Source organism: Hermetia illucens, chromosome 5 (genome assembly GCF_905115235.1).
Source record: "Hermetia illucens chromosome 5, iHerIll2.2.curated.20191125, whole genome shotgun sequence".
Taxonomy (NCBI): Eukaryota; Metazoa; Arthropoda; class Insecta; order Diptera; family Stratiomyidae; genus Hermetia; species Hermetia illucens.
Window position 1 is genome coordinate 76766970 of NC_051853.1, and position 26687 is coordinate 76793656.

At 40.5% G+C, this 26687-nt stretch overlaps 3 protein-coding genes across 6 annotated transcripts in view; 2 read left to right on the forward strand and 1 right to left on the reverse strand.

The window, feature by feature from the left end:
• Positions 1-1720: 1720 nt before the first annotated feature.
• LOC119656649 (cell cycle checkpoint protein RAD17) lies at positions 1721-24920 on the reverse strand. Its single transcript, XM_038063111.1, has 7 exons — positions 24551-24920; positions 23862-24496; positions 17203-17331; positions 2534-2718; positions 2317-2469; positions 1940-2249; positions 1721-1880 (listed from the first exon to the last, which is right to left on the reverse strand). The coding sequence occupies exons 1-7, from the start codon at positions 24563-24565 to the stop codon at positions 1763-1765; spliced, it is 1545 nt and encodes a 514-aa protein (XP_037919039.1). The 5' UTR covers positions 24566-24920; the 3' UTR covers positions 1721-1762.
• Positions 11302-13653, forward strand: LOC119656648 (tubulin glycylase 3B-like). The gene is made up of 2 exons (XM_038063109.1): positions 11302-12581; positions 12659-13653. The coding sequence occupies exons 1-2, from the start codon at positions 11369-11371 to the stop codon at positions 13438-13440; spliced, it is 1995 nt and encodes a 664-aa protein (XP_037919037.1). The 5' UTR covers positions 11302-11368; the 3' UTR covers positions 13441-13653.
• Positions 24921-25081: 161 nt separating the features above from the next.
• LOC119656650 (sesquipedalian-1) overlaps positions 25082-26687 on the forward strand; it is a 30912-nt gene continuing 29306 nt past the window's right edge. Inside the window, exon 1 of one of the 4 annotated variants that reach the window (XM_038063114.1) lies at positions 25082-25598. In XM_038063114.1, coding sequence (XP_037919042.1) covers positions 25397-25598 — 202 coding nt within the window. In that variant the 5' untranslated portion in view covers positions 25082-25396. The remainder of the gene's footprint in view (positions 25599-26687) is intronic. The other 3 variants (XM_038063115.1, XM_038063113.1, XM_038063112.1) reach the window with 3 other exon arrangements.

Here is a 26687-nt window from a genome sequence, read left to right on the forward strand (position 1 = left end):
ATTTAGCTAGGGCTCCTCTGACCCATTGGATAATTTAGGCGACTTTTTCTGTTATCAAACTATCCGATTAAAACTTATCGAGGAAGAGCACAACTGGTCCTCAAAATGTTGGTATATGAGAATTAAAAATCTTTTTCGTCGTTATAGAAAAAAAATTAATCTTTTTAAGGTTTTGTATGGGATTATTAAAAACGATTCTGTCTGTCACACTTTTGTCTCAGAAGTGGACTCTCCTATTGATACAAAATTTGGTAGAAAGATCGAAATACCACTCGCATGCAGTGAGTCAGATAATCCCACGTTGAGTTTAAGACGGGTGGTCCGATTCATACAAAATTTTGAAGCAAAATAAGTAAAAGTACCACCAACTAAGTCAGTTGTTGAAATAATCTCAAACAATTTTTTTGAGGAGTTGAGGCACGAGCGGAATGATCATTTCAACCACAATCAGCTTAAAGTTCAAATCACGGAGGTCTTTACTAATCACTAAAAGAGCATCTACCCAAGTTACATCGTCTATTAAAAAAATACCGTATTAAGTTAGCTTTTGACTTGTAAAAATTATAGGCTTAATTATGGAAAATTTAGAGATATTATGAATTAAATGGGAGAAAACGATCTTGATGTGAAGCAAATTGACTTCGATATGGTAGTTTTAAATGCGAACAATAGAAAAATAATTCACCAACACACTAACACAAATTTAAGTAAATTGGCTCCATAACAAGACCAGGTTTTCTCCCATTTAATGCGTAATATTCCTAATTTTACCATGAAAAATGTTAAAGTGGTTTCAGGATATTATTAAATATGTGGTGAAAACATTGTGCACTTTCCACATTCCCAAAAAAAATCTGATAGAAACATAAAAAGGCACAAAATGACCCCTTTTATCTCATTGATATCTTATGTGTTACTCATGTATTCTCCACTTTTTTAGTTAACGTTGAATTCAACGGCCGCATTGTCGTTACCTTCTACAACTATGGACAAAGTGCCTAGTTTGTCTCACAAAAAACTGAAATATCAACCACAAATCACTCCTTCCATTTTTCGATTTTGTTTTTAATGCTAGACCCTTTGGATATATTAAGTTCCAAACTTTCAAAGTCTATCAACTTTACATAAACCATGCATAGATCTATCCATCTATCACGTTTGGTTGAAATTTTTACTTAATAGTGCTGCTTCATGTTAAACCTCAACTAATTCATGTTTTCATAGGAAAATTGTGGCAATGTAGGAACACTGGACAATTATGAGTCGCATGTGGAAACCATTCTTCTTATCTATATGGTGTTTGGGCATAGCGTTAGTGAGAATCTAATTTTAAAACGACTCCTAAGAGGTAAACAAGCACAAACTTCAACACTGAAAGGAAAGTTTCTCTAGATCTCCCTCTTAAATTCTGAATGTTCTAAGTATCCCGTTCGCGGTCCAAACAAAAGGTCATTTATTCAAATATTTTGAAAGAGTAAGTGGTCAAAAAGGTTGCATACATTCTAAGAGTCTATTTGTATCCTCCGAAACCAGAAAGCGAAAAATTCACATGGAATATTTCCGCCACATGAAATTCCCTAAATTATAAAGTCATTGGATGATCGTCTTCATTTTCTTGGCTGCTGTAGCTACCAAGGAACTCTTATTCAGCAAGTTCAACAAAAAATAGTCGAGAACTTCTTTGATTGATGACAATTATTTTATAATATTATAACATTATGTGTACATAATAATTTATAAACTTAAACCATACAAAGGAACACTAGTTCGTCTCCTCCGCCTTGATAATTCGTACATAAGTTCGATAGTCAGACACTAAAACATTTGCCGATAACTCATGTTTGACGCCTACTTTTTTCAATTCTTCCTCCAGTTTCCCCCTGAAATAACAGTAAAAATTTAACTCCTATTGTCAAATTTTTATCATAATTGAAATAACCTTTGATTCTCCACCCTTTTGAGTCCTTTCACTGGCAACCAGCCACTAACAGGTTTTTCATTCGAAACCATTAATCCGCGAATTGCTACATTTAATCCTAAACGTCCTACACTGTCGTCACGATATTCAGCCAACAAAATATCACCCAAACTGAGACTATCAGCGGCACTCAGGGCATTCTCTATAGAACTGAAATGCGCCAAGTAATTCGAGTGTAGAAAATCAACAAACATTTTGGGTTCAGATGAAAATGCATCGGTTAAATCTTCGGGAATGTGGAGGAATTTACGAGGTTTGGAGCCTTCTTCATCTAAAATTACGATCCATTGTAGTCGAAAAATTATTATAAAATCTAATTAATCAAGAAAAATTGTTACATTTTGGATTAAAAACGCGTCCCAGCGCGTGCATCAATGTTATGCTTTCATCTCGACCAATTGATTTCAATGATTTTGCAGAAGATCTCTTACTTGACTGTTTTTGGTTTTTGCTGGATTTGACTAAATTGTTCGTTTCCAGAGACGGGGCACCTGTAAACAATCGTTTGTTAGAAAAGGGAACAACCACCGTAGCTCAAAATAGAAAACAGCCCACCTTTCAATGATGCAAAATGTAAATTTATAATCGCATTTCGGATGTCACCTTGTGACGACAGGTTGATACTTTCAATAACATTGGCGGCTGGAACTCTGTAGAATTGACTGAAACCATCTTGTTGCATCAGATTACATATTCGACTTAATGCTTTTTTCATTAACGTAGCGGACACAGGGTTGAAACTGAAAGTAAAATTAGAACAAATTAGATAAATTAAACTAGAAGAACAGTATCATTTTGTTTTTCGTTTTCGTTTTCAGAATCATTTTTCTTTAGAACAAATCTCGAACAGTAATAATGTAGATTGAGAAAAATGAATGGAAAACAATCTGACAAAAAAATGGAATGAACATTATGCCCACTGTGAGCATCGCTTCACAGTTTTGCCCGTTGATTTTCATCCGCCAGCTTTTCGAGAAGACCTTGCTCAGTTACCTTCTTATGTACCGTGTAGGCTATCAAATCATCAGCGAAGGCAACCAACGACTTTTTTGCAGATTTATTGAACTCAAACAAGTAATTCGCCGGCAAATACTGCAAAAAGTATAGGCGCAGTGACTGTTTCTTCCTACAACCCATTCAGAACATGAAATTCTCTATTAGCAGTGAGATTTCAGTCTGTCTGTGGATTGGAACCCACGATGGAGCATAAAACCTAGGAAACGCCTGTTAACCAACACCAACAGCTCTACTACCAAACCCTATCTCCACCGCCACGTGATCCAGTGATCGCTGGGAGTTCTTTCTTTATGAAAAACTGCAGACGGAGACAAAATGTATCAACTGATCCTCCAAGTTGGGGATTGGGTAGGGCTGACAACCCTACACGGAAAACCGATGTTACGGAACCACGAAAGGAGCCTCGGACAGAATGGATCTTACAACGACGAACCCGGCAACGACAACGGATTAACGATTTGCGCAATTTCTCATGGAACGTGCGCTCCCTCTATAGACCGAAGGCTGCTGAGCAGCTAGCCGATACCCTGGCCCAATATAAGGCTGATGTAACAGCGTTGCAAGGGATGCGATGGATAGGGACCGGTTTCCTGGAGAAGAGCCGCTACACCATATATTATAGCGGCCATCCAGTAAACCATGGCTCGGAGTAGGTTTCTTAGTCAGCCAAAATTGAAACCTGCTGTTATTGGCTTTGAAAATATAAGCGAAAGGCTATGCATTCTGCGTTTGCGAGGCAAGTTAAAAAATATAAACCTCATAAAGTCGGAGAAGGATAACTTCTACGAGGCAGTTGAGCGGACCCTCGAAGCCGGTCCCAAGTATGATATCCAAATCATACTTGGAGATTTCAACAGTCAAGTATGGAAGGAGCCCGTATTCAGGCGATACGTCGGCTCCCATAGCTTTCATATGGATACCAATGATAACGGACTACGCATTATCCAGTTAGCAGTATCGCACGAAATGGTTGTTGTAAGCGGTTCAAAAACATACGTGAGCCTCCCCAGACGGGACCACTTTCAACCAAATTGACCACGTACTGATTAAACACCGCCACCCCTCAGCCTTGATGAATATCAGAACATATAGGGGGGCCAATATAGACTCGGACCACTGTCTCGTTGGCATGGTGCTCCGAGCTCGAATTACGACACCACCTACAATCCCCTCTGCCAATCAGGTGAGAATGAATACTGAAGCCATCCACAACACAGCCCCTCGCGACACCTATATGAGGGAAATGGATGCCGCAATAACCGCAATCAACAGAGATCCTGGAGATGAAGCATCATCAAATGATCTTCACAACCACCTGAAGAACTTTATCATTGATACGGCCATAAAGATGCTTGGCCCCAGCCGCAAAAAAAGTCGGAACGGATGGTTTGACGATGAATGTAAGCTAGCTACGGAACGGAAGAATGCCGCATATCGAGTAATGTTGCATTCTCAAAGAACGCGGGCACGCGCAGAGACTTATAACGAACTCCGCCGAGCGAAGAAGCGACTTCACAGACGGAAAAAGGAAACCTAGGAGAATCAACAAGTCTGTGAACTAGAAAAATACAGGGAGCAACCGCACCAGCGCGCAGGTTTTACAAACAAGTCAGCAGGATGAAGCCTTATACAGCCGATGGAATTACAGCCGAACTGGTTAAATATGGAGGCGACCAGTTACACCAAGTGGTTTCATCAACTTGTGCTCGAGGTATGGGACAGCGAATCAATGCCTGACGATTGGCAACGAGGCATTATATGCCTCATACATAAAAAGGGAGATATCATACAGTATAGCAATTAAAGAGGTATCAGGTTGCTGAGTACCATCTATAAGATATTTTCCGCTATCTTGCTAGGCCAGCTAGTCCCATACGCCCAGAGCATCATTGGCCCATACCAAGAGACTTCACCTGAGGCACATCAGCAAAAGATCAGATTTTTTCTCTGCGACAAGCGATGGAAAAACTGTTGGAATATGGACATCAGTTGCACTATCTATTGCACACGCCCCTAAAGAGAATTCGGTATCCCGTCGAAATTGATAAGACTGACTAGGCTAACCCTGATCAATGTGCGAGGCCAGATAAATGCAGCGCAATCACTCTCAAGACCATTCGACATCAACAACGGTCTACCACAAGGGGATGCCCTATCATGCGTTCTCTTTGACTTGGCCCTCGAGAAAGTGATCGGTAATGCTGAGGTAACTGCAAGAGGTACGATCCTCTTAAATTCCACCCAACTACTGGCCTATGCTGACGATATCGACAACATGGGAAGAACCACCCGAGACGTACAAACTTCCTTCATTCAGATCGAGCAGACGGCGCGAGATTTTGGGCTGCACATCAATGAAGGCAAGACAAAATATATGGTGGCAACGTCAGCACCGAAAACCAACCAACCAACAACATCAAACCGCATTGGTCAAAAGGGAAGAGTAAAGATAGGAGAATACAACTTTGAGACCGTTGATAATTTCTCCTATCTGGGGTCGAAAATAACAACCGATAACAGCTACGGTGATGAAATTGGCGCACGGTTGTTGGCAGCCAACAGAGCCTATTTTCGCTTACAAAAACTGTTCCGCTCGAAATGTCTCACCATAGGGTCAAAGCTCTTACTGTACAAGACTATGATCTCGCCAGTCCTCATGTATTCCTCGGAAACTTGGGTTTTTAGCAAGATGAATTGCGAACATTTGGCCTCGTTCGAGAGAAGAATCCTCCAAAGAATTTTTGGCCCCCTACATGAGGATGGACGAAATCTATGAGCGATACCATGGCCTCCAGGTTGTGGGTAAAATCTGGCTCAATAGGTTACAGTGATGGATGGGTCGCCTAATCCGTATGGATGAGGATGATCCACCCCGGAAAGTCTATAAGGGCAATATCTATAGTAGAAAAAGAAGACGAGGCAGACCCTGCCTAAGATTGAGCGATGGTGTAGATCAGGACGCCAGACAGCTTTTAGGGATATCGAATTGGTGGACCTCGGCGCAAAACCGGGATGTCTGGAGTTCCTTATTAAGGCACGCCTAGACCGGATACCGGTTGTTGCGCCGTTGATGATGATAATGATGACAAAGCATTTGCCGTTCAGTATGCCACACATCATCGCTACGAGATGATTGGGAAACTCGTTATTCATGACCCATCAGGCCATCGAACCAGACAGTATCAAAGGCCTTCTCCATGTCTATAGGCAACCACCTACAAATCGAAATCCAAATTGTGCATTCGACAATAATTTCTTTCTCTTGATATGCCCGTTCAAGGCTTTCAATACCAAAACCTCAAATACATTGCTGATGTTAGGCAGCAAACTGATTGGGCGGTAGCTTTTAGGACTGGATGAATCCTTCCCTCTATTTAAGATTGGGAACACTCGTGCTTTGTTCCACTGTCCTGGAAAGAAGAAATTGTTCAATAAATTATTGAACAGGAAGCAATAATTACGATTGGCAATGTCCGGTAAATGCTTGAGAACTACATTGGCAATGCCATCTAAACCGGATGAGATCTTATTATTTAGCCGTCTAAATATGGAGGTTAATTCCCCACATGAGACAAAGTAATCAACCACATTATCATTTGGTATGAGAGCAGCCTGGAGGGCCTGGAGGACTGTAAACATGAAATCTGAATCGCTTGGTGAAACACCCTTTAACTTCTCCAACCATTGGGAGTTCATTTCATTTATGTAATATTAACGGATAAGATTCCGCACAAACTTAAGAAGTGATTTGCACTCAACCAATATGGGAGGATGATAGTTTCCATATCTCCCATAGATTTTGTTGACGCGAGTGAGCAGAACGATTTTCACTTTTTTTGGACGCTTTATGGCTGCAGTTTCATATCCTTCCATATTATTCCGGGGTTTAATCTTAAGAACGACTTGTTCAATTGTGCTCCAGCGTCAAGTTCTCCAGTTTGAAAAATACTAAAGTATTTCCTCGTGGCTTCAGTTCTTGTCAGCTGTCGCAATTGTACTATCGTTTTCCCCATCAAAAGATAGGCATTACCCTCGATATCCCTGAATAAACCTCCTTTGGAATTTCTTCCAATCTGTTTGAAGTTCGGCTTGTGGACGCCGTTGTCCATCGGCAAAAAGCGAACTGTTCGTCCATTAAACAGAACCTCAATAAGAATAGCGTAATAGTCGCTATCGTAACGAAGAGTCTGTAGTTTCCGTTGAGGATTCATAAGATTAAAGCTCAGGCGCGCGTCAACAATGCACAAATCCAGATAGGAATTTGCTCTAAACCAGGTTGGACTATCTGACCCGTATAATTCCTCTAGGCAGTGAGAACAAAATACAAAAGACTTCAGACATGTGATGAGGAGACACGAACTTGGCGACCGTAACGATAATGTTCCGAGGTTTGTAGATTTTTGTAACTTCTACCACCTCGTCATTGGTGGCACATTGTTCGAACATAAAGCTTCCCATAAGGTCAGTTAGATTTTCACTGACCGACACCGCATCAAATTGACCACATTGCGATTACCATCAGATTTAGTTTTCTTCTGGATATGTGTAACACGAGACACTAACACCAGCCTAGAAAGGGATTACCACCTGATGGTCGCTTGTTTTCATTTGCGTGTTGCATCCGTCTGTTCTCGTAGGATTGAGGAACTGCGACCCGCAAGTTCCACATCGACCGCTTATATGACAGATGGAGAGCTATCTTGCTGGTCGGACAGTAGACACCTTCAATAATTCGCTTGAGAATATTGATGAGCAATGGGCAGCCATTAAAGGTGCTCTTTCTCGGGCGATGCGCAGATCTGGCTGACTTTGGAATTATGGAGGCGGATAGACGAACGGAAGGAATTGAAGCCTCTATTAATTGCCACGAGTGGTGGCAAGCGTGCCGTGCTTTAGCTCCAAACCAGCGGTGACAAAAGGACATTCGTAATTGCGCTGGTCAGAAAAGCAAAAGCTGCCGCAGATGGCAATCATTTCCGAATCGTATACTACATCATGAAAAAACTGGCATGTAGTCGCAAATCTTTCGATGATCTTCTGAGGGACGTTTAAGGTCGACTAATGGACATCAAGCAACTTCCCGAAAGCTTAATTAACAAAGAGCAGACTTGTTGGCACACTGAATCCCCTTAAACTGCCTACAGTAACACCCCGGGAACCATTTTTGAATAGCACATAATGTTCAAAATGTATCTGGAGTTCACTACACAGAAGGGGCACCCGGGAGAAACTAATAACTATTATGAGAGCGGCATATGATCAGAAAATGCCGGGTACTACATTGAAGTAAAATTTTTGAGCAATTTGGAGTACAAAGCGGAATCTGCTAGGGTTGCATTCTGCCGCCGACATTACTTCATTTAATTATCAGTGATGTTCTCTATACTGCCTTATCCAGAGGAGTGGCGGGCTCCCTCTCTGAGCCCTGAATCTTAGAAAAATGGTTCTAGATTTGGAGAATGATACAAGCAGATTTAAACTGATGATATACATCAGTAAGACTGAAGTTTTTAATCTGGCGGGTCAACACACTCTTCTTATTTGATTTACTAGGCGGATCATTGAAGACATCAATTAATTTGGGCGATATTATTACTGCCGACAGGGTGCTGAACCTTCGTTATTTTGTGCAAAATGTGAAAATGCAGTGGATAGTCGACGATTGGGTTATCCTAGAGGAACAGGGCGCAGAGAAAGTTTTCAATAAGAAAGCAGAGACTGAATGGATGTCCTATGCTCCACAAGAGATATAAAAAAAAACGAATAAAGTTCAGCTTCTGATATGTTATTGTACCAAAGTTTAATAATAGTCCTGTGAGTTGGGGGGCTAAGAATCGGTTAAGGCGACTAAAAGGAACAGAAATGTGTGGGCTAGCAAACTGCAAATTTCGAAACTTTGTTGATATCTAAACGTCAACAACGCCTCGGATAGGCACTGACTTCACGGCAACGACCGGTGTCTATAGTTTGATTGATTTGTGAAATGTGCGCACGCTCCTCGACGACGGGGCTCAAGAAGCTCGCTTTCCCCAACTTGAGAGGAAATTCGAGCGATATAAACTGGACATTCCGGATCTAAGCGAAGTAAGATGGTGGCACTTTACTCCTCTCCCTATTGCGGCAATGTGGTTTCGTACTCTGGAAAGCCAAGTGGTAGTAGACGCGAATCCGAAATCGGGTTGCTTCTGATGGCTGCCGCAAGGCACGCTCTCTTGACCTGGGAGTCGGTTTCTGAAAGACTTCTAACTGCAAGATTGCGGTCTAGGTTAACGAGTATCATAATTGTATAATGCTAAGCACCAACGGATACTTGCGATATAGTGGAGAAGGAGAATTTCCACATTTCTACCGCCTCGTCATTGGTGGCACATTGTTACGGCACAGACCATGCCATAAGGTCAGTTGGGTTTTAACTGACCGGCACCATACGAGCAATCAAATCGCAATCAGCAGTAGATTTAAGAGCTGTCTCCTGGATGTGCGTAACAATAGAGGTGCTGACATCGGTTTCAAAAGGTATAACCATCTCATGGCCGCTTACGTTCGCTTGCGCGTTGCGTCCGCTAATTCTTGCAGGGTTGGAGAGCTGCGACATCGGCCACTTGTATGATCCAGCTGTCGCTCGACAGTAAGAGAACTATCTTGCTGATCGGAGGGCAGATATACTCGGTAACCCGTCTGAGAATATCGATGAGCATTGGGTAGCCATGAAAAATGTTCTTTTCTCGGGTGCTACACAGATCGTCGACCAAGTCCCGAAGAGGCGTCATAAGATCCAGCTGACTGCGGAATCGTGGAAATGGACCAATGAACGGAAGCGGTTGAAGTGTATGTCATGACAAGAAAGAATTTGCTATTGCACTGGTCAGGCAAGCGGAAGATGCCGCAGATCGCAATAATTTTAAGAATGTATACAGTATCACGAAAGAACTTGCATGTAGTCGCAAATCTTTCGATGATCCTGTGAAGGACGCAAACGGTCGACTTCTTATCCACTATGATGAATAACTGAAGAGCAGAGGCATTCCGGAGAAACTAATAGAGATGAGGTAACGTCTGATGTGTTTTCTCTGCGTGGATGAAACTATCAGCCACTTTTATCAATTTCTAATCATATGTCTCTGATAATACATCAGAGAGACATATGATGGAGCAAAATGTCACGTGCGGGATCGAGGATTTTGAGGTCCAAAGCGAAGTCCGCCAGGGTTGTATCCTGTCAACGATACTATTTTTTCTTGTTATCGGTGACGTTCTTCATGCTGCATTGTTCAAAGGACGTGGAGCAATTCAATTGATGATGGCATCATTCCTCAAACACTTCGACTACGCTGATGACATCTGTTTGGTCTCTCACTGGGTAATGGACATTGGCCAAATGGCTCTGGATATGAAAAGAAAGGCAAGTCGAGTTGGACTGCAAATAAATACCAACAAAACCAAGGTTCTCAGTCTGACGGGTCATGACCCTCTCCCTATCTGCATTAATGAACAGAGAATCGAAAACATCGGTCAATTTGTATATCTAGGAACCGTGATTTCTGCCGACGGTGCCACCGAACTGGATTAAATGCGCTAGATCCGCTTTCGCTGCCCTGTCTGAAATCTCAACACAAAGTCAAGCTAAGACTATTCTGCGATAGTGTTCTGTCTGTGTTGATATATGAGAGTAACACATGGAAAGTGAACTCCACTGCCATGCAAAAGCTCCAAGCTGTCAAGTGTCATCGGAGTACGCTGGCCTGACACTATCTCAAACGAAGAACTTGGTCAGTACACAGAGATGCATGTGATCGTCACACAAATGCGCTGTTTCTGGCCGATATTGGGGCCGAACAGACAAAAAAAGCTCAATGTGCTAAACGGCGGTGACAAATTCTCAGAACTTTATTTGGAAAATGTATATCTTCATTGAAATGTCCCGCAGTCACAAAGATATCTGCCAGTTCATGGCGGATATCCAAGATTTGCAAAAATTTTTTGCGTCATCTGAAGATCTACATAGTATTGTAAGAAACAGAGAAGAAACGGTTTTTCGCAAGGAAGGGATTATGAATTCCAACAAGATGAAGACGACAAGGAATCATTCATCGCTTACATTTCCAAGGACGGAGTTTCGTGTCCTCAGAAAAATCTTATATCTGTAAGGCAAACAAAAACCTGGAAAACCCTAGACAAGGCAAGCAACACGCTGTTCAGCTCTACTAGTTGAAGTAAGAACAGTAGGCCTTGCTCTGTCACTAAAAGTCGAACGTGATGCACATGGATCTTTTAATCAAAATTGAAAACTATTAATTGATATTTACACTAAATTTCTTGTTAATATTGGGCGAGTCTAAATTCCCAGTTCTTACATGAATCCTAAATCCGAAAATGTCGAATTCAAAAGATTTTGGGCGCACCTTACCGACTAAGAAAAGTCCAACTTCAAATAATGCATATTGGGACAATACGTCTCGTATTATCAATGACAGTTTCAGTTTCATCAGTTACGACCTGAAAACAGATGACAGCTTCAAAAAGGACACCAAAAACAAGAATATAGTTGCCAAGGTTGTAACGCCTTCTTTGCCCCATTCTTCTCCAGCTCCTGGCCAGAAAGCTTGGAGGAATGAAACTTTCGCTTATGAAAGATATAAGTTCTATAAAACAAAAGTCATCGAAGCCTTCCATCAAAAAAAGATCTTTACAATTCGCGGGAATTATCCGCAAGTACGGAGGGCACTGCTACAACGCGGTTGGCTTGAGAAATCGGTAAAAGAGGATAGTCTACAAAATCTTTCGCAGCATCGCTTGCTGAAGTATGCAACCGACGGAAATATGTACGAAAAGGCTGCGGTTTCAAGAATGCTAAGTCAATATCCTGCCTATTTCGTGTGGCAGTTCAAAAACACTCCTGAAACTAACAACTATACCCAGCCGTATCGAAATCGTATAAAGCGAGCAAGGTCCTTAGATTTCTGCACTAAGGAAGGACTTCTATCCTGCATAGAAAACTCCCATTGGAACACAATCGAGGGAATAGCTGAAGTCTTCACGCCGAAAACTCATCGCTTGACAACAAAAACCGATATCCACGAATTCGAACATGACTATCGATTGACCCAGTGCTTAAGCCTACTGACTTTCATCAATGAGCAAAATGATCCTCACGAGCTGTTTTCCAATACTGGGACTGTGTCAGCGAAAGTATCATCCATCCATTTTGCAGTGAAGCAAATAGAAGAGGCCATAGCTTTGAAGCTAAATGAGTATCTTGACAGCAATATTACAGACATGTTGATTCCAACGGATTACGAATGGCGTAGATTTATTGAGGATTCCGACAAAATCATAAAACAGGATATGAAGTTTAGTGCAACAAAAGAAGAAGAAAATCGTGCGCTTTCAGGTGTAGCTAAAACTCTGTTTAGTGCAAAGAAGGTATGGCCGACACTACAAATGGATGGTTACCTCAACATTTGGATTGTCAAGCCATATAACAAATGCCGAGCATTTGGGATTGCGCTAATGACAGATTTTACCAAAATCATTGCTTATGTGAGGAAGAATTGCCAGTTGCGATACATCGTACAGAAGTATATAGGTGAGGAGCAGTAGTTTGTTAAAAATACTCGTCTTCAAATGATTCAATCAGGTACTAACATGATTTTCTTTTTCTAGAACGACCACTTCTAATTTACAAAACGAAGTTCGACATTCGGCAATACTTTCTCATAACTCTAACTGATGCCATTAATATCTGGATGTATCAAGACTGTTATCTGCGATTCAGTTCTCAAGAATTCGCACTCACAGACTTACGGGAAGCTGTTCATTTGACAAACAACGCCGTTCAGTCCAAATATGCAAACGGGAAACGTGACCAACACCTTCCCACCGAAAACATGTGGACTTTAATGGAGTTCGAAAACTACCTAACAAGCATAGACAAAGGATACATTTGGAATGAAAAGATATATCCTAAAATGCAGCAAAACATTATTGCGGTCGTTCTGTCAAGCCTGGAATCCATAGACCTTGCAGCGAACACTTTCGAATTGTATGGATGTGACTTTATGCTGACAACCAATTTTGATCCCGTCCTCATAGAAATCAACGCGACTCCCGATATGAGTCCATCCACTTCTGTTACGGCAAGGATTTGTCCGCGGGCTTTAGAAGATTTAGTTAAAGTTGTCATTGATTTACCTTCAGATCCAACTGCTCCTACTGGTGCTTTTGAACTCATCTATAAGGTGCCTTGGACAAAAGCACCAAGTTACGCCCAGGGGTTGGTTGTGCAAGGTAAATCTGTGAAACTAACAAACCTTCGGAAATCTTTGAGCAGTAAACGTGACTTTAGTCCGATAATTATAAACGATTGCATAAACTTGAAAAACATCACACTGTCTCCACCACGATGCAAAAAGCGTGGCCGGAGACGAAAAGTAGCCAAACAGTAGCGCACGCGAGAATAAACTACGAAACAGCTCCACTTTTTTGGAATTTGTAGCAGATGACCAATTGGGAATATATTTCATGCTTTGGTTTGGATGGATGGAGGATCTCTTGTAAGAAATAGTCTTAGATTCCCCTGAAGATTTTATGTCGACATAATATTTATAATAAATATTCATTTTTATCGGCGCAACCAATTAAACAGAGTTATATTTCGTTTGCAGCACCTCAGTGTTGGCTATTATTCAGCAAATTTTTTTTTCTGTAATTTCTACCCCTAATTTCATTGTGTGAAAAGTCATGTAACATAGATCTAGTCGTAAAACCGAAAGATCTATTGAAGTCCAATCTTCCGCTAGAGGAAGTAAACACTGAAAAATAAAAAACAACAGTTTGAAAAAAGGTCTTCGTTATTAAAGGAGAAACCGTCAAACAAACAAACAACTTTATACAAGGATACAAGGACCTCTTCAATCCCTGTTCTCTGAAAGTAACCCCGTCAACAGCTATTCCATCTTGTTAATAATGTCATTGGATCCATACTTCCTTTTTATGCTGAACTTTAGAATTTTTTCGATATATTCGGGGTTCTCCGTGAGAATTCCCTTTTCAATAACACCGTTCAGTAGTGGAGATGTCGAACTTTTTTATGTTCATTAAACTCACCACAACAGTGAAGATCTCGCCATAATCCATTTCAGGACGTTTGAAAATTGCGACCACCCTAGTCATTGTCAGATTTTTCGGACGCTCCACCATATCCTAAACGTCATACTTTACTGTCGAACAAAATTCGCCGCCATCACCTGTATCCGTTGGTCCCTTTCTGGATCAGAGGCTGCGGATTTAACAGAAATCTCCGCTGTGCATGCAATATGTGGAAAATCTTCGATTGCCTACCAAACTTCCTGGTTTACACTTCGTCGAAACTAATACTTTAGAAATGGAATTGGGTTCAGCATGAGGTCAAAGTATCTTCCGCCAACATAAGCTCCTCTATTCTTCTATTAACATACGACTCAGCGTCTGTTCCGATGATACCCGCCACTTGCTCCGGCTAAAAATATTTATTTGACCTTTTTCTGCCTTTTGAGATCTTTCAAAAATCGTACATCGCAAACGATATTCTCGGTGGATCCACATCGAACCCCAGGGGCTCATGGTTCAAACTCTTCCGGGATGCTGAGGACCGTCAGTTGATGCTAGATACCAAAACTCTTCAGCAACTCGCCAAACTCTATTAATATCGATTCACTGTCTCTCGGTCTGTTACACGCACTTTCCTCCAAAACGGCTTAACGGTTTCAAACTAAATTTGGTGAGCAGATGGAAACTATAGAATCCCACGCATATAGTGAGTGACATAAATTTACATGGTGTCCCCATACGGACAGAAAACATTTTTTTTTTCACCGGATATAATGCTTCCCGAAACTGATATTAGTTTTGACGTGGATTGTAAAGTGCGCGAGTAAGCAGTTAGAATTTGCACACTAAAAGTGAGACAGGACTTATTTTTGGGAACTAACCAACCCAACAATTTGAAAGGGTGATGCGCTTATATGAAATCTACGCCTCAAAATATGTCCCATTCCAATATCTGCTCAAATAAACTTACTAATAGTATATTACTAACTTTTAGGCTATTAAAAAAGTGAAGCGATGGCGGCTTTACGGTTTCTTACCAGGGCAGAGGCAAATCGTCAGACGCTGCCTCACCTCTGCCCTGGGAGCAGCGTGACCGTAGCGGCTCGCAGATGTTGAGTGCTCCTTTATATAATTCGTAGAATACGACATGACTACGAATTATATTGAGCGCAAATCCGCCTTATTGACCAGAGCTTGGCCAGAGCTGAAATTTTCGTTTTAGGAATGATGGGGTCCTAAGTCCGCATCAACTTAATGCTGGACCGGACCAAATGGGAAGCAACTTACTCCCTCTTTCCTGGTCCACGGACCGTTAAGCCGCCATCGCTTCACTTTTTTGAGAAGTTTGGGTGCAAGCCCTAAGCGAGGGGTCCGTGGACCAGGAAAGAGGGAGTAAGTTGCTTCCCATTTGGTCCGGTCCAGCATTAAGTTGATGCGGACTTAGGACCCCATCATTCCTAAAACGAAAATTCCGGCTATTAGTTTCAAAGTTATACCAGTTCAAACTTTTCAATTTGTGCAAATTTATCGCATCATAAGCTATGCAAATAAGATACTGACGTCATAATTAATAAAAATAATTGACATTCGAGTGAAAGATTAAAAAAGTTATAAAATCCTTCAGTTTGCCGAATACTTCGTCCTTCTGTCGTAGCAACAAACTTCATTGCAACGGGTGGAATCATCAGTAAATGTTACACCAGTCACATTCGCATGGATAAGTTTACCTGGAGCAAAGCACCCCGGGGCAGCATTTTCTGTTCCATCCGCAGACGGATCGTTCACAAAAAGGAGGCCGTCAATCCGATCCGCACTTAAAACCACACTGTTATTATATTATTAGTGAAGACACTTTGCGCCCATTTACGAATTTTGCCCATATTTTTGTATTTAACAACATAATATTATTTAAATATCTACTTCTAGACGATTTGATGATTTTTCCAAACATTTCGGGTCTTATCTCAGCCATAACTTGACGAATATTGCTCTTCAGGTGCTCTGAAGTTCGAGGATTGTCCGTAAAAATACGACCCTTAGCGAAGCCCCAAAGAAAGAGATCTCAAAGGGTCAAATCGCATGATCTCGATGGCCAATTGATATTAATAATAATAATCGTTGGCGCTACAATCCATGTTGGATCAGGGCCTTGAAGTGTGTTAGAGCACTTCATTCAAGACCGTTACGACATTATAGGACCATCAAACCCAAAAGTAGCTTAAATAAAGTATTCCGTCGACATGCACTTCTATGCTAAAAAGATTCAGAAAAAAGAACTTAACCTAAAAACTTGCACCATACATAGCCGGAATTATGTAGAAAATAATATTTTAGTAAATATTTTTCATAAAAAACACTCACGAACTGTCTCGAAAAAATATTTTATTATCTAAAACCCTATGAACTACGGACAGAAGCCGAACAGATAAAGTTTTATTAAAACATTTGAAGGGAAAACACTCCAGAGATATTTTATTATTTAAAACGTTTTAAATTCTGAATATTTCCATTGGCTATTAGATCCCGACTATTTTTGTTAGAAAACTAATGACCCTTTTTTTAAATACAATTTCACATACTAGATTTCTAAACTTCGGCTAGGAGTATCTCCTGAAAAGTATCACGAAAGAACTTGCAGATGGTTGCAAATCTTTCGATGGTCGGCTAAAATACTTTTAGTTAATAGGTGAAGTTGGCACTTCACTATGATTTTCAACCGTATAAAATCCAGTGAAGCTGTGCCTACAACGAATGAAATGAAAAGCTACCGTAATATGTGGATCTGGACTACTGCTTCAAATCAAACCCTAATATTTCAAGTGAAGTAAAGCCGTCTAGCTTGATGATCTTATCATGGAACTATTCATGATAGACCCTGCAGTTTCCTACAGAATTGCGACTTCCACTTATTGGCGAATCCTGAGACTTTTCCCAGGGAATGGAAGGGCATGGTATGACCGTTAAGACACCGGAGAAGTGCACGCATCTTCAGTGCGACAACTGGACGGGTGTTGGCGCGCTTCCTACTCTTACAAATATAATAGATAAAATAACCAGCTCTTTTTCCTGTTTGCCTGTTTTCAAAATGATATTTTAAATAATGAAAAACTGTTACATACCTTATATTTGGAATTTGATATTGGCCACGAATATTATCTGGAAACAAATTATATGCTAAATTCAATTGTTTACTTTTCGAGTCGGTGACGATGAATATAAGCGGCGATTTTCCAAAGTCTCGATAGTTTCTGAAAAAAAATAAGAATACAATTTAACAAATCAACGAAAAAGATACTCATCAATCGAATTTCCAGCTGATGGGCACCAAAATGAACTTATAAAGAGAAGTAAATCAGGTTGACCAAATTAAGCTTTTATTTTAGGTCACTTTAAATCTCACTATGCTAAAATTTGATATCTATTAACATAATGTTCAGGGGCATCTTAGACCTTATAGAGTCCCGTGGATACCTTCTAGAAAACTAGAAGGAGAACATCATAATATATTTTTATTGGGGGTTTTATTGGATATTTATAATAGTTAGATAAAAGAGAGTTGCGTTTCATTTCGAACGGAAAAGTTTTGTAAACTGAAATAGGCTTTGTTGGCTGCCAACAACTGTGACATTGATTCACTGCCCCATATCTTGAGCATAAGTTAATTAAACGCTTGGTATAATTGGTCGTCTACATATACATATACAGTTCGGCTCTAATTACATCGGCTCCTAGCGACTTATGACTCTTAGACCGAGTCAACGAACGAGACTTGACGATGGCAGAATTTCTCCATCGTTTTTAGTTGACAAAACCTTCAACTTGCCGATATTCTGATTATTGAGTAGTTCATGAAAATACTCAACCCATCGCTCAAATATGCCCACACGGTGGAAAATCTTTCTTTCGACAGGATGAGGATTGGGTTGTTTATGGCACCATTCCGTTGATTAGTTGGTAAAACTTACGCGCCTGGTGCGATTGCGCGTGCCCACGTTCCTGTGCTAGCTTAAATTCACCGTAAAACCGATCGTTCTGATTTTTTTGCGACTGGTAAAGGAATCGCATGTTGGAGCTGAAAACTTTCGGTGAGAGAAAAGCTGGAGTAAAAGATTTACTTGTGGAGAATGTTGCAGTACATGTTCAAGAGCGAATGAGATCTTTATCCAGTGTAATAATCTAGACAAGGTCACACTTGCGCTGCCTTCATAGAGCAGTTCAAACCGTAGAGCCTACATGAGGCACGTATTGTGAGTCTGAAGGCGGCATTTAATGGGACACAGGAATGATGACACGAACCCCAGCAGAAAAGACCCACATATTTCTGAACATAGGAAGGCCGCACTGTATGAATGGTCTGCCTTCCCGGAGAGGAACAGATGCTCATATATGGTTACTTTTCTAGGGTATGTAGAAGCGCCTTGATCCCTTTGCCGAGTGATTTCAATGAGAAAATCAATGTCTCTATCAGGCATTTTGATCAAAAAAATTGGCTACAGCGGTGCCGGTAGCCAAAAATGAAGAAGGCGCCATGCTTACATGAAAGCGCGGGAAAGTGTCAAGTTAACTATAGTACGTTCCATAACTATAAGACCACCTTTAATTTAGCTGGGTTAACCTTTCACTGTAATTTAAGCTGAATGCAATTTTTTGTTCTTGAAGAAGACCTTATAAATCCCGTGAAAACACTACTACATAAAATGTTCTTGATAAAATAACTCGAAAGTGATAAATATCGAAAATTGAACTGTTTAATAAATATAGCACCATTTTTAAAAACAAAATTAAGATAACTTTTGAGTGTATCACACGTTAAGGGAAAAAAAGAAATATATTAATGAAATTGCGCAAAGATATTCGGAATTAATTCTTATCCTCACGCTTACTCGACTTCTTTGAATGTTCACTTCCAGTTTGGCGCACTGGGCTTTTTTGAGCGCCGGTGTACATATTTTTCAATAGTAACAGACATTGAACTGCGTTTAATTGCTGTAGAAAACAACCTTTTCCACTATATTGGAAGTCTCCGTTGGTGCTTAGCATTGTACAATTGTGATGCTGGTGAACCTGGACAGGAATGATGCCTGATGCAGTCTTTTAGAAATCCATCCATCCATCAGAAGCAACCCGAAAACGGTTTCGCGTCTGCTACCACTTGACTTTTCAGAGTACAAAAGCACTTGTCATAAGTGCCGCAAGAAGAAGAGGAGTACTCTCCAGAATCCTACCATCTTAAGCGTAAGCCCCAGAATGTTTCGCTTACTTCGTTGGAATTGAATGAAGTTGAAGAAAGCAAGCATTCTGAGGACCCTCGCTACTTTGTGCGTACATTCCAGAAACCATAGTTCGTTTTCGATAGCCAAAGGGCTCCAGCGTGAGGTCAATCCCTATCCGAGGCATTGTTGGCGTTTCGGTATTTCACCTCAAGAAGTGTAGCGGTTTCCGTGAAAAGTGCATGCGGCAGACAGATAATAATAATAATGGAAGCATTGCTTCCCTTGCTTAAATATACAAAATATCGTAAAGAAAAATAACAGAAGATACTACTCTAAGAAAATGTCAAGCTTCTGCTTCTTAACAGCAGTAAGACGGAACTATAGCACAATAGAAACAGAAAATGCTCTTTGGGATAAACATACATTCCTTGAGATATTTTAAAACATTTTTAAAAATCCATTGAAAAATTCATTTCATTGTCGAGTGTTCATCGCGAATTCATGGATTGTGTGAAGCCAATGCGATGAACTGCATTCTTGTGAAGGTTTTTTTTTATTTGCCTCCGCAGCAGCAGAATTGATTGCTGGATGAAGCGTGTGGTGTGTTGGTGCGATCGAATGAACAAAACTTCCAATTTGATTCCGATCGTAATGAACAGCTAATGCATAAGTTTCTAATTTTATCTGGGGTGGCATTTGATTTGTAGTTTATTGAATAGTGAAGTTTTTTGCACGTTGTAAATTTGCAAGTGGTTGTATGTAATTTAAAGTTAAAAGTGGCGTTGAATAGTAATTTTAAGTAATTTTTGAATTGAAAGTGTCTTTATTGAATCAATGGAAAGTGAAGGTATCTAAATGTAATATTGCAGTGTCTTTAGCGATTAAATCATTTGAATGATACACGTCCAGGTAGCACTGATGAAGGGAACAAATAGTTCGCGAAGCACCGGTATATACAAATAAAATAAACAATATCAGCGAAAAAACAAAAACCGTCTAATTATTTCAAACAAATTCTTTTGTGGGCTATGTCTGCTATTTTCTGATTTAAACAATTTTCATAAAGCCATTGAAAGGCACGGGAAAAATCATCTGAACATTTGAGACCGGTATTAGCTTTATCTAAATTAGTAACGGTCCAAAAATCGAAGAATTGATTGATATTCATTACAAATCGTCAACTATAAAGCATTATTATATAGCAAGTATCTATTTCATGTATGTTATTGCATGCTATCTGGTTGGCTTATAAATAATTTTAATAGAAACCAGTTACCATGCTAAAACTTTATTATAGTTGCGGTACTGTAACAAGAGGCCAAAACGGTATACGGCCTCGTTCGTAGTACCTCGGTGGAGTTCAAAGCAACTAACGAGAAAAAAAGATTACCTTAAAAGATATTTTTCCTTTTTATTGTCTAAAAGTATTTAGTAATATGTACAGATCGAAAAGAGCAGATACCGTTCCTAGACTTAAAAATAATCCGGGAAAAAGGGGATTTTGAATTCGACATCTACAGGAAATTATATTATTTATGGAGATATCACGTTGCTGAGTACCATCTATAAGATATTTTCCGTTATCTTGCTAGGCCGGATAGTCCCATACGCTCAGAACATAATTGGCCCATACCAAAGAGTCTTCACTCCAGGCAAATCAGCAACAGATAAAATTTTCTCTCGGCGGCAAGCGATGGAAAAACTGTTGGAATATGGAGATCAGTTGCACTATCTTTTCATCGACTTTAAAGCTGCCTATGATAGCATAGCCAGGGTAAAACTGTACACGGCCATGAGAGAATTTGGTATCCCGACGAAATTCATAAGACTGACTAGGTTGACCGTGACCAATGTGCGAGGCCAGATAAAAGCAACAGGATCACTCTCAAGACCATTCGACATCAACAACGGTCTGCGACAAGGAGATGCCCTATCATGCGTCCTCTTTAACCTGGCTCTCAACAAAGTGATCCGTGATACTGAGGTAAATGCAAGTGGTACGATCCTTTTTAAGTCCACCCAACTACTGGCCTATGCTGGCGATATCGACATCATGGGAAGAAAGACCCAAGACGTTCAGGCTATTCCAGCTTACAAAAACTATTCCGCTCGAATCGTCTCACGATAGGGTCAAAGCTCTTATTGTGCAAGACTATGATCTTGCCAGTCCTCATGTATTCCTCGGAAACTTGGGTTCATAGCAAGAAAAATTTCGAACTCTTGGCCGTGTTCGAGAGAAGAATTCTCCGAAGAATTTTTGGCCTCCTACATGAAGATGGACGATTCTGTAGTCTACATAACGATGAAATCTATGAGCGATACCATGACCGTCAGATTGTGGATAAAATCCGACTCAATAGGTTACGATAGGCGGGTCACTTAATCAGTATAGATGAGGATGATCTAGCCCGGAAAATCTATAAGGGCAATATCTATGGTAGAAAAAGAAGATGAGGCAGACCCTGCCTGAGATGGAGCGATGGCGTAGGTGGCCAGACAGCTTTTAGCGATAATGAATTGGTGGACCTCGGCGCAAAATTGGGATGTGTGGAGTTCCTTATTAAGGCAGGCCTAGACTAAATACCGGTTGTTGCCCCGTTGATGATAATATAACTTTATAGTTCACACAACACCGCACAATGAGGAGAAAATAAATAGAACTACATCCTGGAAACAGCCAAGAAAAACGGATACAACAGGCCTCAAGACAACTTTCAACACTCCTCCAGGAGGTGAATAAGGAACCTAGGCAATGGATAACATTAACCTATTCGGGTCGGACGCAGAACCTCAAAAGGCAGCTACATAAACGTGGATTCCGGATCACCTCGTCTAGCAGACGATACCTACTTAGGACCCGGTTACATTCAGTCAAGGACAAAAAAAGTGTGCGGAAAAAATCGGCATTTATGAGACTTCCTGCCCAGGCTGCGACAAGATTTACGTAGGGCAAACAAAACGGTTAGTCCACACCAGGGCATTAGAACATATAAAGGAGGCCGAAGCCGCTAAAATGAAGACTAACCCACAAAGATTCCGCGGTTGTCAGACATATAATAGAGCAGGGACACCATTTGCCGTTTGACAACGCCAATATTTCGAAAGGAGTGAAGCTAAACACATCTAGAAAAATCCCCCCAAAAAAAGGCTAAACACGGACATGGGCAACAATCTTTCCACCTTGGTGGAACTTTTAGGAAGGACTAGGAGAAGAATAGCGAACTTCTAAATTCAAACCATAACGAGAGAGGTTTTGACTACTCAAAATGATTTTAAAAGCTCAACTCTATAAATTAAAGAAATATTGCTTCCCTTCGTTCTCAACCCACGCCACTGAAAAACAGCAATCGGAAAAGCACGAGATGAAAAACAGAAAGTTAAAGTCTAAATTCAAACTTATAGCGGATAAATCAAAACGTGTTTCGGTTCCAATAAGGACGGTAAGATGAGGTTAGATATTGTCTTCTATTTGTAGTTTGTAGACGGTAAGATGTTTTTGTCAAAACTGCGTTTAATTTGTGCAAATTGTTCACCTTACCCGCAAAAAAAGTTATTTTTAACAATAGCTTTTCATCGTTATATTTGTAACCCATCATGTAGGGCATCGGCGTAACATTTACTACAGAATAGGCCAATAAAATATTTCTGTGGCGAATGTGGGTACACGCCGTGAGGATAACGAGGATATCGACAATTTGGCGGACCTTCGCGGCATTGTTGCTTCATCTCATTACTGTCTCTGGAGGAAGATATCAGGCGCAAATTGACGCAGCATAGCTTGCGAGGTCACTCATGGAGAAACATCATGAAAAGCATTGCCTTTTCTATACTACCTTCCTGGACCTAGCGACCGCGTTTGACCGTGTGCCACGCAAACTCTTCTGACGTGCACTGCGACAACACCTGCTGTTAAATTTTTCTACCGCAATCTATAGTGAAATGATCGCCCCATGCAGTACGGTCTCCAACTGAATCTGACTAAACCTGAGTTTTTGACGACCGACCCTAATGAAATAGGTACTATCACTGTGATTCAAAGCACGCAAATGATGTTCCATAATTGGCATTGTTTGCGATCTACGGATCAACGAACATTTCAAATCTAGTATCTAAAAAATACGATCCTTTATGATATTGAGCAACTACCAAAGGCCAGAACGCCGTTTCGCGGCAACGGAGACGAAGATGTTGCCTGGATCAATGGCGTAACACGCCAATAGTGCGCCTAAAATGTGGGCATTCGCAATCGATATGGGGCTCCACCCATCCCGGATAAATTGCGAGAGGTATCTCTGGTAATGTGATTCGTGCTAACAAGAATTAAGATTAGTCTGACCATCGAAATCGTTGGAAACAGCCTAAAGGTCGACGAAACAACGATGGCTTGATATGTTAGGTAATGATTTGAGACTCTCAACTCCACACACACCAAGCCTATAACCAGACGAATTCGATTTGACAAAACTGACGAATGGGACAAAGACTAAAAGAAGATGATATGCAACTCATTAAGAAAGTCAATTATATTATAGAAACCCAAAGCCAAAGAACAATAAACTACTTACTGCAATATATCTTCAAATCCTCCCGAATCGCGTACAAACACATTGGGGAAATCTTCCACTAGAATCAACCTCCTCTGCACGGAATCAAACAGGGAAGAATATCTCGACGATTTGAAGAGAAACTGCTTGAAGATATCCACCTGGGACTCCCTGTACATGTTGTCTTCATTATATGCAAGCGACGGAGCACTTCTCACCAAATCAACATCGACTGGCGTTATCCACTCAACCAATTCGTACTTCATCTCCTTCGCTACAACTCTTACGGTGGCCGTTTTTCCAGATCCAGCCGGACCGGTGATAAGTAGCATCTGTCCTGGATACTTCTTTTTCGTAGCTTCATAATGTCGCAGCCAGTCTTGAATTTCTGCAATTTTTTTAGGATGAACCGCCAAATCGGTAACAGTGCGAGGTTCAAAGCGTTCTATCCAATTTGATGAGGTTGGATTGATCGATTTTAGTGTATGAGGTTTTACTTTTGATTCATTGGGTCTTCTTGTCGAAGGTGTAGTGATTGAACAGTCATCACCGTCGTCTTGAGTAAGGTCAATAGTATCGTTTTGCCGCGGTTTCTTTGAGGGTGTTGGAGCTTCGTTTAGGGAATCGTCCGCGAATACAGATTTGAACCATTTTCTCTAAAATATATTTTGAAGAGTATCCCTTGCGGTTAAATAAAGCAATTAAATTACCGTTTTCTGAGACATATTTCACTTTGTCGGATTGCGAGTTAAATTGATTTTCGCGGCATTGTTGACGTTTGAGGTTGAAATGTTGACTGTTTGCGCTGGTTTTGTTATTGTGCCAAACTTTATTGAGGTTAATTTCTGTTTCTCATAAAACGTCTATAGATCTTTTTATTTTATGTTGAGCACTGAGGAAATTGGCCCGGAAAACGAAATATCAAGATGACTGTTATTTAGAAATCTTCGATTTGAATGTTATTGAACCCAATATTCTCTTTATATAATACCAGTTACTTTCAACCTTCACAACATATTTCCTAATTAGAAATTGCTTTTTCCCTCTTCTGTAAAATTCAGCCCAGTCTACCCATCGTAAGCGCAGTTTAGAGGTTGTTTCCTGAGATGTGATCCTGAATTTCAAAATCAAATCAAATTAGTACAAACCGAACGCAGCAAATTGGACACTGACAACTATGGTCAAAAATTGACAGCTCAAATTGACTGATATTTCTACCCCGACCACCTGTCAAATGACTAAACATCGCCCAGCGAGCGGAAGTCGATCACCAAGTTTTTGTTCGAGATATGCATTTATTATTTTAAGTTTCATCCCTTTGACATCGAATTCTGTTCAAAATATTCCTAAGCTCGTCTGCAACCTAGTTTTAGAAATACTTCCCACCTGTGAAATAGCCAAATGTTAGAAATTCCAATTCTAAACCATCGGATCCATTCTGTGAAGTTGATTCAGTGCTGAGTGTTAACAATAAAAAACATTTTATATTAATTGCAATTGAATTATAAGTGGTAGCTGTTCTAGCTCTACTCAGAGGAAAGAGGCTTCCGTGCACAATGAAAATCAACGAAAAGAATTTATGTGCGTTCGCAACAACGCCACCCTATGACCTCGAGGGTGTGCTTAGTAAACGTGGTGAAGTGAACAAGGCTTGGCAAAAAAGATATTTTGTGCTGAAAGGGAATCTACTGTTTTACTTCGAGAAGAAAGGCGATCGGGAACCAACTGGGCTAATAATTGTCGAAGGATGCACGATAGGTAAGTAAAGCATCTCCTCTTTTTGCTCACCGGAATCGCATTGTCTTTTTATCCGAGCGAGAATCCAAGTTAATCGAGAGATACACAATTAAGTTGCGTAATAAGCTTCCGTTTTTATGTTTGAATTTGCGTTGTTTTGTTTACTTAGATATTACGTGAAACAACGCGGATTTCTCGTTAAGATTTGAGAAAGTTTTTTAACCTGAGAAAGTGCCACCGGCAGAAGTGACGAGTGAATGCGAGGCGAGAATTATGAACACTTTCGAATAATTAATTTCTCTTAATGGGTTTCTGCTTTGTGGCTGCTGCTTTTGTAGTAAATATAGATGTTGTCGAAAGCTGATGTAGGTTTGCCATGATATCAAACCAAACGCAATCAGATACGGGGTTTTATGGCGGCAGAATAAGAAAGAGATAACTTGCGCATAGAAGAAATGAATGCTAATGGGAACAAATCATTTTATTATGACTTGCCCCCATCGTGATTGAAATGCCGGTACAAGTTCCAAATGGATGTTTCCATATTCCATAGGCTCATCTAGTAAAGTTCTTTATTCTTTCATATCGCGGTATTTTACAGATTATCTTATTGTCTGTTCGACTTATCACCCTAACTGTGAGTTCTTCCTTTTTACTGGCTTGTTGCTGCGTTCCAGCTTAATTGCATGATAAGTTGAATCGCTGCAACGATGAAACTCTTTTTTTCCGAGGCAATTATTTCAATTCGTGGTCTATTACATACTCCCAGCGGCAAGCGATAAAATCGGCTTTTAGTGAAATTCAGATGACTTGAATTCGAAAAATTCAAGCGTGGTTTTTAAGTTGTGTTCGTTTGTTTTTCCCAGATAATTGCCCAAGAAAGGGAACATATAAAAATCCGAAGCGGCAAGGTCAAGGGAGTGCCATCTTATTGCCGAATTTTTTTGAATAAATGTATCAGCGTGAGGTCTAACGTTGTAATGATGAAATATAACGTTACCCCTGTCCACCAGAGGTGGACATTTCACCTTGAATACTGCGTTATCTCCAGCTGGGTACTGTATACTTCCGTCCTTAAGGTATAATCTCTCTTTATATCCCATCAAACAC

What these genes read in the sequence shown, in the direction of transcription:
- LOC119656649 (XM_038063111.1), bottom strand. An exon ending in ACGCGTTTTTAATCCAAAAT is followed by an intron (nt 2,250 to 2,316) that starts GTAACAATTTTT and finishes TCGTAATTTTAG; the next exon opens with ATGAAGAAGGCTCCAAACCT. An exon ending in AAAAGGGTGGAGAATCAAAG is followed by an intron (nt 1,881 to 1,939) that starts GTTATTTCAATT and finishes CTGTTATTTCAG; the next exon opens with GGGGAAACTGGAGGAAGAAT.
- LOC119656648 (XM_038063109.1), top strand. Translation starts at nt 11,369, where the DNA reads ATGTCGAATTCAAAAGATTTTGGGCGCACCTTACCGACTAAGAAAAGT. An exon ending in CATCGTACAGAAGTATATAG is followed by an intron (nt 12,582 to 12,658) that starts GTGAGGAGCAGT and finishes TTCTTTTTCTAG; the next exon opens with AACGACCACTTCTAATTTAC.